This window comes from Nomascus leucogenys, chromosome 2, assembly GCF_006542625.1.
Source record: "Nomascus leucogenys isolate Asia chromosome 2, Asia_NLE_v1, whole genome shotgun sequence".
Classification (NCBI taxonomy): domain Eukaryota; kingdom Metazoa; phylum Chordata; class Mammalia; order Primates; family Hylobatidae; genus Nomascus; species Nomascus leucogenys.
Genome location: NC_044382.1, coordinates 155,458,763 through 155,474,032, shown reverse-complemented (window position 1 = coordinate 155,474,032; position 15,270 = coordinate 155,458,763). Strand labels below are relative to the sequence as shown.

Here is a 15,270-nt window from a genome sequence, read left to right as displayed (position 1 = left end):
TCAGGCCTCTCTGGAGGGCTGTGGGTGCCACCAGGCATCCCTGCAGTGCCCCTGCAGCGCCCTCTGCTGAGCAGGCGCAGTCAGTGCCCCTTGCCATGGTGGGAGGGATGCAGGGTCACCACCGTGCCGGGTACCTTGGCTGTGTCCAAGTGGGAGAGGCTGGCACACCTCCCTCAGGGACCTCCATGTTGCTGTGGGGATGGCTTCCCGCCTCTCAGATGCAGGGTTGAGTCGGCCCTGCCCATGGTCCTCCCATGGAGATGCAGCCTCTGCAGTGCTTAGTCAGGGCTAGCGGCGGCCTGCCAAGAACAATGTGATTCTGTCTGTTGTGAATCAGCCCAGTTTAAAGCAGTCCCTGAGGTTGTGCATCCGCGTGGTCCCTGCACAGCAGCCTGGAGGCTGTCCAGGCAGATGTGAGCGTCTGACACAATCACCTCTGCCCCTTCCAGAGCGCTGGGGCGAGAGCCCGTCCCAGGACCAGGCCTCTGTGAGGGCTGTGGGTGCAGCAAGGAGTGGGAAGGCACCTGCCATGTCCCAGCCCCAAGACAGCTCTGCCCACCGAGCCCTCTCAGACCAGCTTGCCCTGGGACTTTTATCCCATCTTGCCTGCCCTGCTCTGCCTGCCCTGTCTGCCCGAGGCCTCTTGTATCTGCTTTTGAAGTCTGGCCTCTACCACCTCAATGGTGGTCTCAATTTAAAAAGCCTTATCACTGAAAGCATTCATATTAAATTATATGATATCTGGGATTTGCTTCAAATTATACTACTTTGTCTACTTTTTTATATGTGTAAGTTTTCCCAGAACTTAAAAAATCTAAAAGCCAGGCACAGTGGCTCACACCCTTCACCCTTCCAGCACTTTGGCGGGAGGATCCCTTGAGGCCAGGAGGTCAAGGCTACAGTGAGCCGTGATTGTGCCACTGCCCTCCAGCCTGGGCGACAGAGTGAGACCCTGTTCATAAAAAATAAAATAGATAAATACATAATCAGTCAACCAGCGAATGTTTTTGAGATTGCTGTGCATCATTGCCTGGCCTCCCTGGGGTTCTGGGGAGCCTCCTGCCCCACTGTTTCTCCTGCGCCTTTGTCTGTGACCCTGAGTCTCGCTTCTCCCTGCCTAGGACCGCCGGGGTCCTGCTTGTCCTGGGGCAGCCACGAGGGAGCCCTCATCAGGAGCGCCATGGGCTGAAGCTGCCTGCCCTCTGCACGTGGATGTTTCTTTGGAACAAGGGGAAAAATTATGATTTTCTTGTTTTGCTTTGACCTGTGAATAACACCCTGGTCTCTGGTGCCTGGGGTGTTCTCTCTGCAGTGCTGACGGGCACATGGCTGGTTCCTTCAGCATTAGGTGCTTGGCACCTTCAGTCTTTTCCTGACGTCATGTTTGTTCCTGGTGCCTCAGATAGGAGATGGCTGCTCTGATGGCTCCTGCTTCCCCATTCCTGGAGGGAAGACAGACTTAGCCACTGGTATCTATGGGACTTCTTGGAACTCTGAATGCCAGACCTTGCCCAGTGCTAGAGGCGACAAGTGTGTGAAGTTGAAGAGGCTTCTCCCACCCGCTCAGCTGCAGTGGACCCGAGTGGGCAGAGAGAGCAGAGTGCAGCAGGGGCCAGGCTGTGCTCGCAGGCAGGGCAGGTGCCTGGAGAGCATGGCGCCCCTGGGAGCCTCTGGCCAGGAAGGGCGTGTGCACTGCAGTGTGCCGTGGACCAGTGGCCTCAGCTTAGTGTCTTGACAAGGGTCCCAAGGCACTCGTGTGTGGGGATGTTAGCAACACACGGCAGGAAGCCCTGATGCAGTTTCTCACCGAGCACGGAGGAGACCCCACGCACCCCACATAGGGCAGGCACCCCACACACCCCACACAGGGCAGGTACCCCACACACCCCACACAGGGCAGGTACCCCACACACCCCACACAGGGCACAGACCCCACGCACCCCTCACAGGGCACAGACCCCACGCACCCCTCACAGGGCACAGACCCCACGCACCCCACACAGCGCAGGGATCCCACGCAGGGCAGGGCCAGCCCAAGGCCAGGCCCCTCCCCTATAGATCTCCTCCCAGGCAGGACCAGAGCCACAGTCACTTCCACACCATCTCCTTCCCTAGAAACCTCGGCAGACTCTTCCTCCTCTCCTGGCTACACAGGGGCCCTGCCGCAGCCTGACCCTCTGCCACCTCCTGAGTCTCCGGAAAGCAGGGTCGGCCTCTGAATACGGAGGACTTGGGTCCTGCCGGAGGGTGCTTGGCCAGTGGGTGCTGGCACGCGAGCGGCCCGCCAGGAGTCAGATTGGGGCTGCAGCGAAGGCCGCGGTGGTCGAGGTGGTCGAGGTGAGGGTGGTGGCCAGGTCTTGTTGCCGTAGTGAGGATTCTGGGGTTACCCTAAGAGCCACCACATTCAGGCACTCATGAAAAAGCACATCAAAATAAAATATTTTCACATGATTAAGAACTCCGCGTGATTGGTCTCTGGTCCTACTATTTCTCAACCATTTTTCCTCTCTAGACGTAAGCAGTTTCTTATACAAAGAGAAGCTTGGACTAGCAAAGGGAAGGTTCTTCCTGTTGAAAATTCCGTATTCCCCAAGCTGCAGCAAAGGCTTCCCTGACGCCCCTCAGAATTGCACTTGGGCCCGTAGCCAGATCCATGTTGTCAACACAACACAGACAAGCTGGGGTCCACAAGACCACCCCAGGCTCAGCGATTTGATGGAGGACCCCAGGACTCAGGATAAAGGTGGTGGCTGCCGTGGGAGCAGTCAGCCAAGTGACGGGGGCGGGCAGGCGCCGTCTGCTGCCTCCTGGCTCCATGCTGTAGGACTTTGGGTCCGTTTCTCTACCTTTCTGTGCCTCTCAGCCCTTTCATCCCTAAAGCTCTGCTGTGTGAGGAGCTGTGGCCCCTCGACAGAGGGCCCCCTGCCCCCAGCCCTATGCTTTCACCGCCCACGCGTTCGGCCAGGCAGGCCTGTGCCCTGCAGGAGTGACGGACACAACTCAGGCCTCGGCACAGGTTTGGATGTTGATCTTGTTTATTTTAAAATACCCACGATGCTGTGTGTGTGGAAAGGAGGCCCAGGGTGGGAAACTGTTCTGTTTGGGTGTCATCTGAGCCCTTTTGCCCCACATTGCTTCCTTCCCACCTGGCTTCTTGTTCACCATGGTGACAGCTGGATGCTGGTGAAACCACCATGGGGCTCAGGCCCTGCTCCTTCCCACCCTTGCCACATAACCCTGTTGGCCTCCACAAGCTTCCTGTGGAACTGGTCCTTCCGCCCTACCCCACCGCACCCCACCCCACCCCCGCCCCGGCCTGGAGATGGGCAAGGCATGGAGGTCGTGCAGGCAAGGGCTGGATGCACAGCCTTACCTCTGTGTGACCCCTTCACGTACACTGCAGAAGAAGCTGAAGCTGAAAGGCGTAAGGGATGACCCCAGCTCCCATCGGCAGGCGGGAGGGCTGAGGTCACGCAGCAGACAGGGGTAGGCCCTGTCTTTCTTTAAGTGATCAATGACTGTAACTGACAGAAGGCAGAAACAGAGAGAAACCTGGAGATGGGAAGGAGAAGCCAGTCTCACTACAAGATGGCTCACAGTGCTCAGCGGGCGCCCTGCCAGCTTCTCTTGTTGGCCCAGGACAGGCTGTTCGGAGCTTGTCTTGCTGCCCCGAGGAGGGTGTCAGGGGGAATACGGTTGCGCCCTCGTTTGGAGTTGTGCGAGTGTTGAGCTCAGTGCTTGGGTAGCAACTTGGCGATGTGGGCCATCCGCCTCGTGTAGATGGGCTGTGATTTAGACTTCTTGGCCGGAAGTGCTGTATTTCTTGGCTTTGAACATCCAGATGAGGCCAGATGTTTGGTGTGGACAGCATGGTTTTTAGTCAAGTGGAACAGAATCTGTGAGCAGCAGCCGTGCTACAAAGCTGCACTCGGCCCTGCCCATCAGTTCCATGATCTGTAACTGCCATCAGCCGTGAACTTTATGTTGTTTGAAAATATCGCCATGGAGACATCCCTTGTGGAGCAGAATCAAGAATATATTTTGACGTCTTCGAGTTTGACGGTGGGACGCAGGAGTTGCACATTTTCCTATGTTGACAGTATCGTGGCCTGTGTCTCCTAAAAGACTCTTGCTAGAAAAGCCTAGAAATTCGAGGTGCTAAATGATTGATACAAAAGGCATTTGTTGAGATGAGTAGCTGAGGCCACACAGCTCCACATCCCTGGGGCCCAACCTCAGGGTCTCTGCCTTGGAGCCCAGCTTCAGACCTCCCAGGGAGGTAGAGAAAGGGGCTCTGGGCCCAGACCCCACGGAAAGCTTGTCCCCTCGAGAGGACCCCACACTTCCTGGACACTGGGCTATCAGGGCAGACACTGTTCCCCAGCTAAGAGGGACAGGTGCTGAGGAGGGATGAGGGGCTTTGAGAGGTCACCATAGAGACTTCTGACCCAATCCTGCCCTCTGGTGGGGCTGGCATTTGTGTTTGTGCTGTTTTATGCTGCTGGAAGTGCCCCACACTCCCTGGGGTCCCCACCACAGCAAAAGCAAACCCTCCCTGGAGAGACACACCTTCCTCATCCTGGCCTCCCGGCTCTGAGTGCAGACAGGCGAAGAGCCTGGCTGGAATTACAGATGTTAAGGAAGAAAGCTGTCCTGAGAGACTCAGGTCAGACCTCACGTGCTGGGATGGTTAAATGCACAGTATTCATCGGGGGATTTAAAACCATGGAGTATCATGCAGATGTTTCTAAAGCATATGGGAATATCTGGAAATGAAAACTGTAATCACTGAAATAAAAAACCCAGCGGGCAGATGATGTAGCTTATTAGACACAACGTAAGAAAGTATTGGTGAATTGGAAGTTCTAACAAAAGAAATTGCCTAGACTCTGGAGCACAGAAAGAAAGTGAGACAGGAAGCCTGCAGGAAGCAGGGAGCCGTGGAGGAGAGAATGCAGCTTAACAGACACCTCAGCAGAGAGCAGGGCAGGGCAGGGAGACGGTGGCTCCAGAGGCCAGCAGCAGAGGGCTTTTCAAGGTTCATAAAAACACAAGCCTCAAATTCAAGAAGTATAATGAATTATAAGCAGGAGAAAGAACAGTAATTACATATTTAAGTATGACTCTGACGTGAAGTTTTCAGAACAGCAAAGGGAGGATGTTAAAAGCAGCCAGAGGCACACCCACCTGTGGTCCCAGCTACTCCTGAGGCTGAAGTGGGAGGGTCACTTGAGCCTGGGAGGTGGAGGCCGCGGTGAGCTGAGATTGCGCCACTGTGCTCCATCCTTGGCTACGGAGCAAGACCTTGTCTCAAAAAAAAAAAAAAAGGCAGCCAGATACAGAAGACACTCCCTGCAGAGCACCCCCAGGTGGGTCACAGGCCCCCATCCCACCTGCACAGAGCTCCCCCAGGAAGGTCACAGGCCCCCATCCCACCTGCACAGAGCACCCCCAGGAAGGTCACAGCCCCTCCATCCCACCTGCATAGAGCACCCCCAGGAAGGTCGCAGCCCCCACATCCCACCTGCATAGAGCACTCCCAGGAAGATCACAGCCCCCCCCATCCCACCTGCACAGAGCACCCCCAGGAAGGTCACAGCCCCCCCATCCCACCTGCATAGAGCACCCCCAGGAAGGTCGCAGGTCCCCCCATCCACCTGCACGGAGCACCCCCAGGAAGGTTGCAGGCCCCCCACATCCCACCTGCACGGAGCACCCCCAGGAAGGTCGCAGCCCCCACATCCCACCTGCACAGAGCACCCCCAGGTGGGTCACAGCCCCCACATCCCACCTGCACAGAGCACCCCCAGGAAGGTCACAGGCCCCGCATCCCACCTGCACAGAGCACCCCCGGGAAGGTCACAGCCCCCCCTCCAGTCCCACCTGCGCAGAGCCAGGTGCTGCCGCCATTTGTCTCGGGAAGCTCACCTCCAGTCTCTTTGCTGCCTCAGAAAGGCCTTGGCTGGATGCAGGGGCAGGAAGTGGGCTCCAGCTCCCAAAAACATCGTCCACTGTAGTCCCCGCTGCCCCAGGCCAAAGCCATGCTCCAGCAGCACCAGCACCAGGAAGGGGCATGGGGCTCATGGAGGGTCTCAGCTCCGTGCTGAGGAGGAGAGGGTTCCGTGGAATCTTCCGTTGGCCAGCTGGGTAGTGAGGTGTGCTGCCAACCTCAGAGGGCTGGCGAGGTGGATGTGGTTTGAAGAAAGGCCCTATAGGCCTTGTTTCTTAAAGATGAGGTGGGTGGCCGCCCAGGCTCAGGTCAGCAGACAGAGCTGCCACCGCCAACACACTTGACTTGGGAAGACTCAGCTTCTCCTGGCGCCCTCCACCGCTCTCCCTGGACCTCTGCCCTCAGCCCCAGGCTGCCTTAGCCCACAAAGCCCTCAGAGCCCGCAGGCCGTGTTCCGACTGCAGAGCAGGGGTGGAAGGGGCTTCTGAGTGCTGTGGAGTTGCTCCCACCCCCCACCCAGGGGTCAGAGGCCCCCAGGGCCACATCTGCCTGTGGTGCTGTAGCAGGGACTCAGTCCCTAGACCTGCCAGTTTTCCACTTTGCAACTTGGTGAATACCATTTGGAATTCATAGAAATTGTATTTGGCTTCCGTTTGGACAGTAGGAACAGGAAATTTGCAGAATGCTCCAGGAACTTGCTGGCTGTCCTAGGGGTAGCTCCAGATGCTCTCACCCTTTTCTTACCCGCAGACAGCACCCCGCGCCCCCTGTGCTCTGCACTGTGTGGAGGGCGGGAAGCAGGTTTTGCAGCCTCTCCTCTCAGAGGAGTGTTTCTCAGGGGCACACAGCTCCAGGTCACCCCAGGCCTGGGGTAGGAGGGGCAGGCAGGCAGGCAGTGCAGGACCCACTTGTGTGGTGCCTGACAGTGCAGGTACATGTGGTGTGTGTGCACGTCAAGGACCCACTCAGCTGCTCTCAGACCATGGTGTCGCTGGGCTGGAATGGAGAGCAGGCATTGTTGAGCCACGGGCTGTGGCACACGGGGGTCTCTCTCAGTGGGTGGGGCTCTCCCTCCACCCCAGAAGCCGCTGGAGTGGCCAGTGTCTCAGACCTGACAGACGTGCAGGTTTGCTGAGCTCCGGAGCTTGGGTGGGTGCTCTGCAGGGAGTGTCTTCTGTATCTGGCTGCCTTTGTGTGTGTGTGTTGTGGGCCTTGTAGATGCTCGTAGCTGCAGGTGCTTGTTTCACAGTGGAGAAATTGGCATCCTGGGAGATCTGCTTTCATATTGGACGTTTTTGGTGTCAGGACAAGTAAAAAGTCCTGTTTTGGGACTGGGAGAGCTGGGTGAAAAGTTGCTGCTTCCTGGGAGCGAGCTCTTCCTGAGTGTGGGGCAGAGCAAGGTCCCTGTGGTGGCTCCAGGCACCAGAATTCACCAGGAGGTTGGCAGCACCTTCCATGCGAATTGCTGGGAGCCCTGTAAAGCTGTCCTGGCCGCGTAAGGGAAGCCAACTCAGGCTTTCTTCACCAAAGCTCAGAGCAGAAGCAGAGGGAGGGCCTGGTGGGGAGCGGGAGGGATGTGTCCCTGGCCCTGAGACCCTGGAGCCCACCCAGGAAGTCACTGGGGGCACTGAGTCCTGCCCAGTCTGCACATGTTGGGTGTGAGCTGCACCTGAGATGGCCGCCCTGCAGGAGTGGGACATGTTCTGTTTGCCACAAAGCAGCTCTTTGCTGCCCCTCAGAGCGGGGACGCAGCGTGGGCTCCTGGCCTGCCAGCCTAAAGACTGACTTATAAGGAACGCCTTTGCCTCTGCCTGTTCCCCTGACACATGCCTCCTAGGATCCTTTGATAACTTAAGAGCATGGTAACATCTGCACTTTGGGATCTAAACATACTGCAGCCCCAATATCGCCCCACCTCCTCCCTCCGCAGCCCCAACCCCCACCCCCCCACCCCACCTCCCCTCCTCCCTCCACAGCCCCAACCCTGCCCCACCTCCTCCCTGTGTCCACCCCTAGTGGCCACATGCAGCACAGAAGTGGGGCCCACTCGCTTTTGACTTCTGATGGTCAATGGAATAAGGAGATGCCGTCGGCTCCTGTGCTGTGTGCAGCTTTGCGAAGTCTGTGTATCTCAGGGATTCTGCTTTCCTCGTGTTCTCAGGGGGCTTCATGTCTCCAAAACATTAACTCCCCTGTTCTGGGTGATGGAGGGAGCAGGCCTCTGAATATGCGTGGCTGGGTCATGGGGGTCAGGGCCGTGCAGAGGTTCTCAGCTGCTTCTCCAGGCGACCTTGGGCAGAACAGCTGCTCGGTGAGTGTGGGCCCCTCCTGGAGAGAGGAGGAATTGAGGGCTGTCGGTGGGGGAGCTGGGGTTTCTCCAGCAGCTTCGTCGCCTCTTTCCTGGAGGGAGGCAGCCGCAGGCCTGCTTCTGTTGTTGTTTAGAGGTGGCTGTGAGAAGCAGGCCTGGGGAGGGCCGGCTCCCCGGGCGGCATGGAGGGTGCAGGGAAAGCATGGGGCGCGCACAGAGACCCACAGCCAAGCTCACTGCTAAGGTGTGGCTACACCAGTGATGGCTGTCGGCTGGGGCCCATTGGCCAGTGGCGAGGCTGCCTCCCCAGCCACTGTGTTTGCCAGGTTCTGTGAGCGGCTGGCGCCAAAGCTCAGGTGCTTTCTCAGATCTGTGCATTGAGGACTTCACAGGCTGGCTGGTGGTGGCAGTGGCAGCCTGCAGCACTTGGGGTTTTGCCCATGAGTGTGACGCAGGTCAGTGTGGCCAGGTGTGTGCCTTCCTGCAGGCTTGTCCCATAGGACATACGAATCCACTTTCTCAGCATGCCCCAGACCTAATGCCTAAGAAATCAGCCTCAGACACCTTGGAAAGAACTAGAGTGGGTGGGCAGCGTCCTCTTAGGAAAATGAAGGGCACACTCACGGGGACTGTGGTGATGAACAGCAAGGGAGTCGCACCCTGGGAGCTGAGCCGAGAGACCAGTTAAGACCCTTCTGTGTTCCAGTGACTGGGCAGGTGTGGGATCCAGTTAGTCCGTTGTTACAGATGTCACCCACCTCTCTAGGATCCAACACCAGCCGAGGGAGAAGTTAAGTCCTGAAGAGAGGCTTCTTGGATGTGCTGAATGGAAGGGAAGGGAGGTGCCTCAAAGGAGAGCTTCAGAGGCCCATGTCTCCCTGGTGACCCTTCTTCCCCAAGTCAGAGCCTTGCCTCTGCAGTTTCACCCCATGACCTAGAAAACCCCAGAACCCGCAGGGCAGCTGGAGGAGGATTCAGAGATGTCTGGCCCCTGATTTCCATCCACAGGAGGGCACTGGTCAGGCAGAGGAGGCAGCTTCTGTGCCCCCGACTCTTGGTGCTTGGGGTCTTGTCTTCCCTGCCCCTGCCTCCTGCCTCTTTTAAAAGACACAGAACGTGAGTTGTGTTAGACGCCAGCCGAGTGTTCTGTAACGGGTCAGATGAGTGCAGGGTGTGCTTATTACGAGGAGGCTGAGGTGGAAACAGCCGAGCTCTCACACCGTGTCTTGTTAGTGCTCTGTGTTGATGCCTTTAGATGCCTCCAGCCCAGTCCCTGTTGTGGTGCTGCAAGGCTGGTACGCTCCTCGAAGCACCATGGCATGAGATGGAGGTTCCTAGAAGCAAGAAGAAAGGTACAGTACTGACCAGTTGGCCTTGATTTACTGATGTGTTTTAAACTGTGTCTGCCATTTTATATCTGCACTGTTTGGAGGAGGGACGGGGAAGGTGGAATTGAATTACAGACACGTGTATTTAACAGAGACCTGTCCTGTGTGAGCCAGGTCACCGGTGCTAAGCTGTGCCACTGCATTCATGTGTGGTACGAGGTCTGGGGAGGCCCAGGAGAGGTGCCTGGAGTGAGTGGATGCTCGGTGGAGGCCCAGGCTTAGCAGACTTGAGGGGCTGGTAACGAGGTGTTTAAATGGTCTCACAGTCACTGCTGAGAGGTGAGGCGGGCGGCACCAATGCTCCCAGCACCGCTGTGCTTTCCCCACACACAGACCTTCTTTTCTGCTCTGTCAGCTGTCAGGTGGACACAGGGGGTTCCGTAACATTAGGTGAGGACCTGGCTTTGGAGGACACCATGGCATGAAATCTCTCCTCCCTCTCTCCCTTGCCCGCCTCACAGAGAAGCAGGGCCCTGAGCGGAAGAGGATTAAGAAGGAGCCTGTCACCCGGAAGGCCGGGCTGCTGTTTGGCATGGGGCTGTCTGGAATCCGAGCCGGCTACCCGCTCTCCGAGCGCCAGCAGGTGGCCCTTCTCATGCAGATGACGGCCGAGGAGTCTGCCAACAGCCCAGGTGAGCCCGGCCTGTGGGTGGTCCCTGGCGCAGGGAAGGGACTCTGCCTGGTTGCAGCCTCATGGCTGTGGTGAGGACAAGCCCAGTGCAAAGGGATCTCGTGATGGTGGCCTGGGCTCTTGAGGATTGGACAAAGCAGGACCACCCCACAGTAATGCCCACCTGTCCCCTCCTTGGCCTGCAGTGGACACAACACCAAAGCACCCCTCCCAGTCTACAGTGTGTCAGAAGGGAACGCCCAACTCTGCCTCAAAAACCAAAGATAAAGTGAACAAGAGAAACGAGCGTGGAGAGACCCGCCTGCACCGAGCCGCCATCCGCGGGGACGCCCGGCGCATCAAAGAGCTCATCAGCGAGGGGGCGGACGTCAACGTCAAGGACTTCGCAGGTGGGCGCCCTGTGCCTGGCAGGGGCCAGAGAGTCCCACGGGAGCCCTGAGCCTCCCCCACTGGAGCCCTGAGCCTCCCCCCCAACCCCCCACTGGAGCCCTGAGCCTCCCCCACTGGAGCCCTGAGCCTCCCATCGGGTTGGATGGGCTGTGGCCTCGTGGGGTGCGCATCTGCTCTGCAGGGCCCGGGGTGTTCACAGCCACACTTACTCCCGTGGGGTTCCCTGTTGCTGAGAAGAAATCATTGTTTCTTGGAAAGTATTTCAAAGTAAACTTGTTTGCTGGGTTTTATTGTTATTTTTATTTTTAGACAGGGTCTCGCTCTGTTGCTCAGGCTGGAGTGCAGTGGCGTGATCACGACTCACTGAAGCTTTGAACTCCTGGGCTCAAGCGATGTTCCCAACTCAGCCTTCCGAGTGCAGGCACACGCCACCACGCCTGGCTAATTTTTTTATTTTTTGTAGAGACGGGGTCTTACAAGTTGCCCAGCCTGGTTTGAACTCATGGCCTCAAGCATTCCTCACGCCTTGGCTTCCCAAAGTGCTGGGATTATAGCTGTGAGCCCCCATGCCTGGCCTCTCTGTAAGAGAACTGAGAAATTTTAAATTTTACTCTGCTGTGTTCCATAAACCTCACTTCCAGGGCCCTGGAGGGGCCTGTCCCTGGTGTGTCTAGCACGTGGCTGCATTCTCCAGCAGAGGGCGCCTCTGAGCCGGGAGCCGCTGGGTCCACACCCTGGACTGGACTCCCTCACTTCACAGGGCTGAGTCCTGGGGCTTGCCTGGGACCCGGGCAGAACTGAGCGAGCCTCCCCAGACCTGATACAGCCCAGGGGCTTAAGAGCTCCGCGATTAGAGTTTAATATTCCCTCTCTTTACATAAAATACCCCCATCAAACTATGAGTGGTCCACATATCCCAGGACTGTTCACAGTATAAGGGGAACAGATGAGTGAAATCGTGTGTAGAATCCTTCTAGATTTATCCCACTGCCCTGGTTGATAGCTGTCTGACCCAAACCTAATTTAGCACCTTTTTTTTTTTTTTTAAGCATTTTTCTAAAAGAGACTGCTCCAGAGCACTGCCGTGTGCTTCCGTGGGGCTGAGCTCTGTTCCACGGATGTGTGTGGCCACGCCATCCGATGGTGGGCCCCAAGCTCCCCAGGCAGGAGCTGCCTGCCCGGGGTGGCCTTCATCGTGCCCGAGCCTGGGCGCCCCTGGAGCTCCTGCTGTAGCAGCTCTTCAGCTTTCAGGAGGCTCTCGGGCTTGGTTTCCCTGTTTCCGACACGGGAGGTTTCCCCTCCGTGTTTTGCAAAGGCACATAAGCCTCCAGATCGGTGAGGATGAGGCTGCTGTTCACTACACTGTGTGTTCACTGATTTCCTACCCTTTTAGGGTGACTGCTGCAGATTAGCCCTGCAGGTTGTTAGTCTGTAGGGTTCACAAGCTAGATATGGATTGTGCTAACAAGAGGGGCCACAGTAAAGAGAATTTAGGGGTTCTCTGGGCCAGCACCTGCTTCCCTAAACTGCAGCCCTCACTACACGGCAGCTCCCCACCTGGCTTGTCCCCGCCCTTTAGCACATCCTCAAGGCCCTGCCTCCAGAGACAGGAGGGAAGTTCCGAGGATTAAATAACGTACGTCCTGAGTGTCTGTTTCCAGGCTGGACGGCGCTGCATGAGGCCTGTAACCGGGGCTACTACGACGTCGCGAAGCAGCTGCTGGCTGCAGGTGCGGAGGTGAACACCAAGGGCCTGGATGACGACACGCCTTTGCACGACGCTGCCAACAACGGGCACTACAAGGTTGGCATCCCCCCGTCCTTCACACATCCGGCCTGTCCTGGCATCTGGGTGGTTCTGTAGCTTTGTGTCCCCGTAGCTAGCCGGTTCCATGGTGTGGGGCACAAGCAAGCGAGTTTTCGCCTTGCCCACCCTGAAGGCCGAGGTGTGCCCTATGCCCCCAGCTTTCCCCTCCTGGGTCAGCCTGGACGGCCTCTCACAAGTTTCCCAGCAAGTGCCGTCTATGAAAAGGCTCGTATCCGTTAGCCGTGTAGGTCTGGTTGGATTTGAGCAGGTGAAGGATTACACCAAGTGGAAGGAGGCCTGCAGGAGTTGCTGCCGGTCCCCGTCACCACTGTGGGGCTGTTAGACCTGCAAGGCAGACCCACCCTCGTCTGGAATGAGGTAACACCAAGAGGTGTGGCCGGTACACAGGACCATAGACTCAAGATTTAGAAAGTGGCCATTGTGGCCGGCCCAGGAGCAGTGGGCACTGAGAGGTCTCAGCCTCTGTGGGGGCCGAGAGAGGTCGTGGTGTGCCTGACAGCCCCGTCCTGCCAGAAAGCAGGGGTGCTGCCTGGAGATGGGGCGGGTCTCACCGATGTCTTCACCAGAGCTCCGTGGAGAGCCCCTGGTTGCAGGCAGGACAGCAAGGCTGGGGGGTCACACGGGGCCACATCTGCTGGTGCCCGTTGTGCTCCTCTGCAGCAAACCCCGCCTGGCCATTGCGGAAGGTCCTGGGGCCCACAGCACCTCGGCCTTAAAGAGCACAGTTGAGAAACGGCTTGTTCCTGTGGGGTGGGGGTGGACTGAAGACTGAGACGAGCAGGGAACTCAGAATGCTGAGTCCATATTTGATGTTATGACCGTTACACTTCTGGGTAAGATAATGAATGGCATTATGGTTTATACGGTTGCTTTTTTATGGGCTCTTCCAGAGACGTAAACTGGAAAAGGCTCTGCAGTATCTGGGATTCGCTCAGTGCTGCGGGGGAGGGCAGGTGTGAGGGGAATGGCGCTGGAGGGTGATGGGGCTGGGGCATCCGATGCAGCTTTATACTTCTGTAATGACCACTTTTAAACTTTTTATTATGAAAAATGTCAAGGACCCTGGAATTATGGCGAGGTAGGCAGGATAATGGCCCCCAAGATGCGCGTGTTGTGACCCCCAGACCTTGTGAGTGCCTCACATGGGGAGATCGTCCTAGGTCATCTTGCAGGCCCAGGGCAGCCCCATGGGCCCTTAAAGCTTGAGAGCCTTTCCTGCTGAGTCTGAGAGATGCCAGAAGCAGGAGAGGTTAGAACCCGAGGAGGGCCACACCTGCGCTGCTGGCCTTAGAGGAGGGCCAAGGAGTGTGGTGGCCCCTAGCAGCTGGGACTGGGGACCTCCGTCCCAGCCCTGCAAGAAACTGAATTCTGCCAGCAGCCCCCATGATGGCGGAAGGAAGGACCCTGCCTTGCCAGCACCTTGACCTCTGACCTCCACAGTTGTAAGCCTGAGGTTTTGTGTAGTCACCATAGAAAACTCACACACACAAGAACTCTGTGCTGATTCAACAATAGAACATGTCACACACGAACTGGAAACTGATTCTGTGGGCGACACGAGTCTATAGTAAACGTTATGACAGATTCTTTGAATGCTCTAATCTCAGACTGGACTGAAGTTGGGATTAAATTTAATTTGTACTTGAGTTCAGTGCATTGCTGTTGATGAACAGCTGGACAGAGCTGTGCAAGTGTCACCATGGTTGTCTCTGTCATTCATGTGACCACCCTTACACCTTGTAAAATCAAGCAGGGGAGAGATGATTTTCTAATGTAAATGAAAATAAAAAATAAAGCAGCTTGCAGAAACTTGGTCTTTGTTTCCTCTGTTCTGTCCCCCCACCCCTTCCACAACACTCTTCTCCCTAACCTCTTGCCTGAGCCCTCCACGACCACTCCGGCACCACTCTGCTGAGGAGCTCACTGTTGGCGGGAGGGGAGAGCCTTCGTGAGAAGATTCCTGGGAAGTCGTCTACTCACGGCAACGGAGAAACGGTGGCAAAAAATCCAAAGGAGGCAGAGCCCTTCTGAAGGAGAGCGCAGGAGGGGTGCGGGAGCCCCCGCGGCTGCAGCCCGTCCCACAGAGGAGCCACGGCCTCGCCCGCCGCACCCAGAGCCTCGCCAGGCAGTCCCTGTGCGCTCGGCCCCCACACCCTCAGACCGCGAGGGGCTGCTCTTGGGTCGAACCCCAGGGTTCTCGGAAGGGGCTGCCGTGTTACGCGGAACGGTAGAGGAGTTGGGCTTCTCCAGCAGTCCCTGACGCGGGTGTTACTGTCTTGTAGGTGGTGAAGCTGCTGCTGCGGTACGGAGGGAACCCGCAGCAGAGCAACAGGAAAGGCGAGACGCCGCTGAAAGTGGCCAACTCCCCCACGATGGTGAACCTCCTGTTAGGCAAAGGCACTTACACTTCCAGCGAGGAGAGCTCCACGGGTAAGTCACGGCCACCTGAGCTGCCTGTTCTTTTATGCAGGGATGGTAGGAGCTGCCCTGTGGTGTTTGCACAGCGTTGCCCCTCTGATCAGCTCCTCCTCGGATGCTGGGGGCTTACAGGAGCTTCTGGACTGCGGGACACCCCGCCCAGGTGTGTCACTGCCGAGAAGCCTGCAGTCTGACTTCTGAGATGCCAGCCCTGTCTATGAGCTGAGCTCTGTCTGGTTTCCTCCTGCCTGTGGCTGGTTTCCATGAGTCAAGCAAAGTGTCTCTGCAGAGGCAGGGTGGGAGCCTCGCCACAGGGCACATCTGCAGAGCCTCCCTCCTCTGCCATTCTGGGGAGAC

At 57.3% G+C, this 15,270-nt stretch overlaps 1 protein-coding gene across 4 annotated transcripts in view; it reads left to right on the top strand.

Moving 5' to 3' along the window:
* The window catches only part of ANKRD11 (ankyrin repeat domain 11), a 216,165-nt gene that overhangs the window by 182,196 nt on the left and 18,699 nt on the right, over window positions 1-15,270 (top strand). For 2 of the 4 annotated variants that reach the window (XM_030820518.1, XM_030820514.1), the window contains exons 5-9: window positions 9,514-9,610; window positions 10,108-10,278; window positions 10,463-10,666; window positions 12,329-12,471; window positions 14,778-14,925. In XM_030820518.1, coding sequence (XP_030676378.1) covers window positions 9,514-9,610; window positions 10,108-10,278; window positions 10,463-10,666; window positions 12,329-12,471; window positions 14,778-14,925 — 763 coding nt within the window. The remainder of the gene's footprint in view (window positions 1-9,513; window positions 9,611-10,107; window positions 10,279-10,462; window positions 10,667-12,328; window positions 12,472-14,777; window positions 14,926-15,270) is intronic. The other 2 variants (XM_030820504.1, XM_030820497.1) reach the window with 1 other exon arrangement.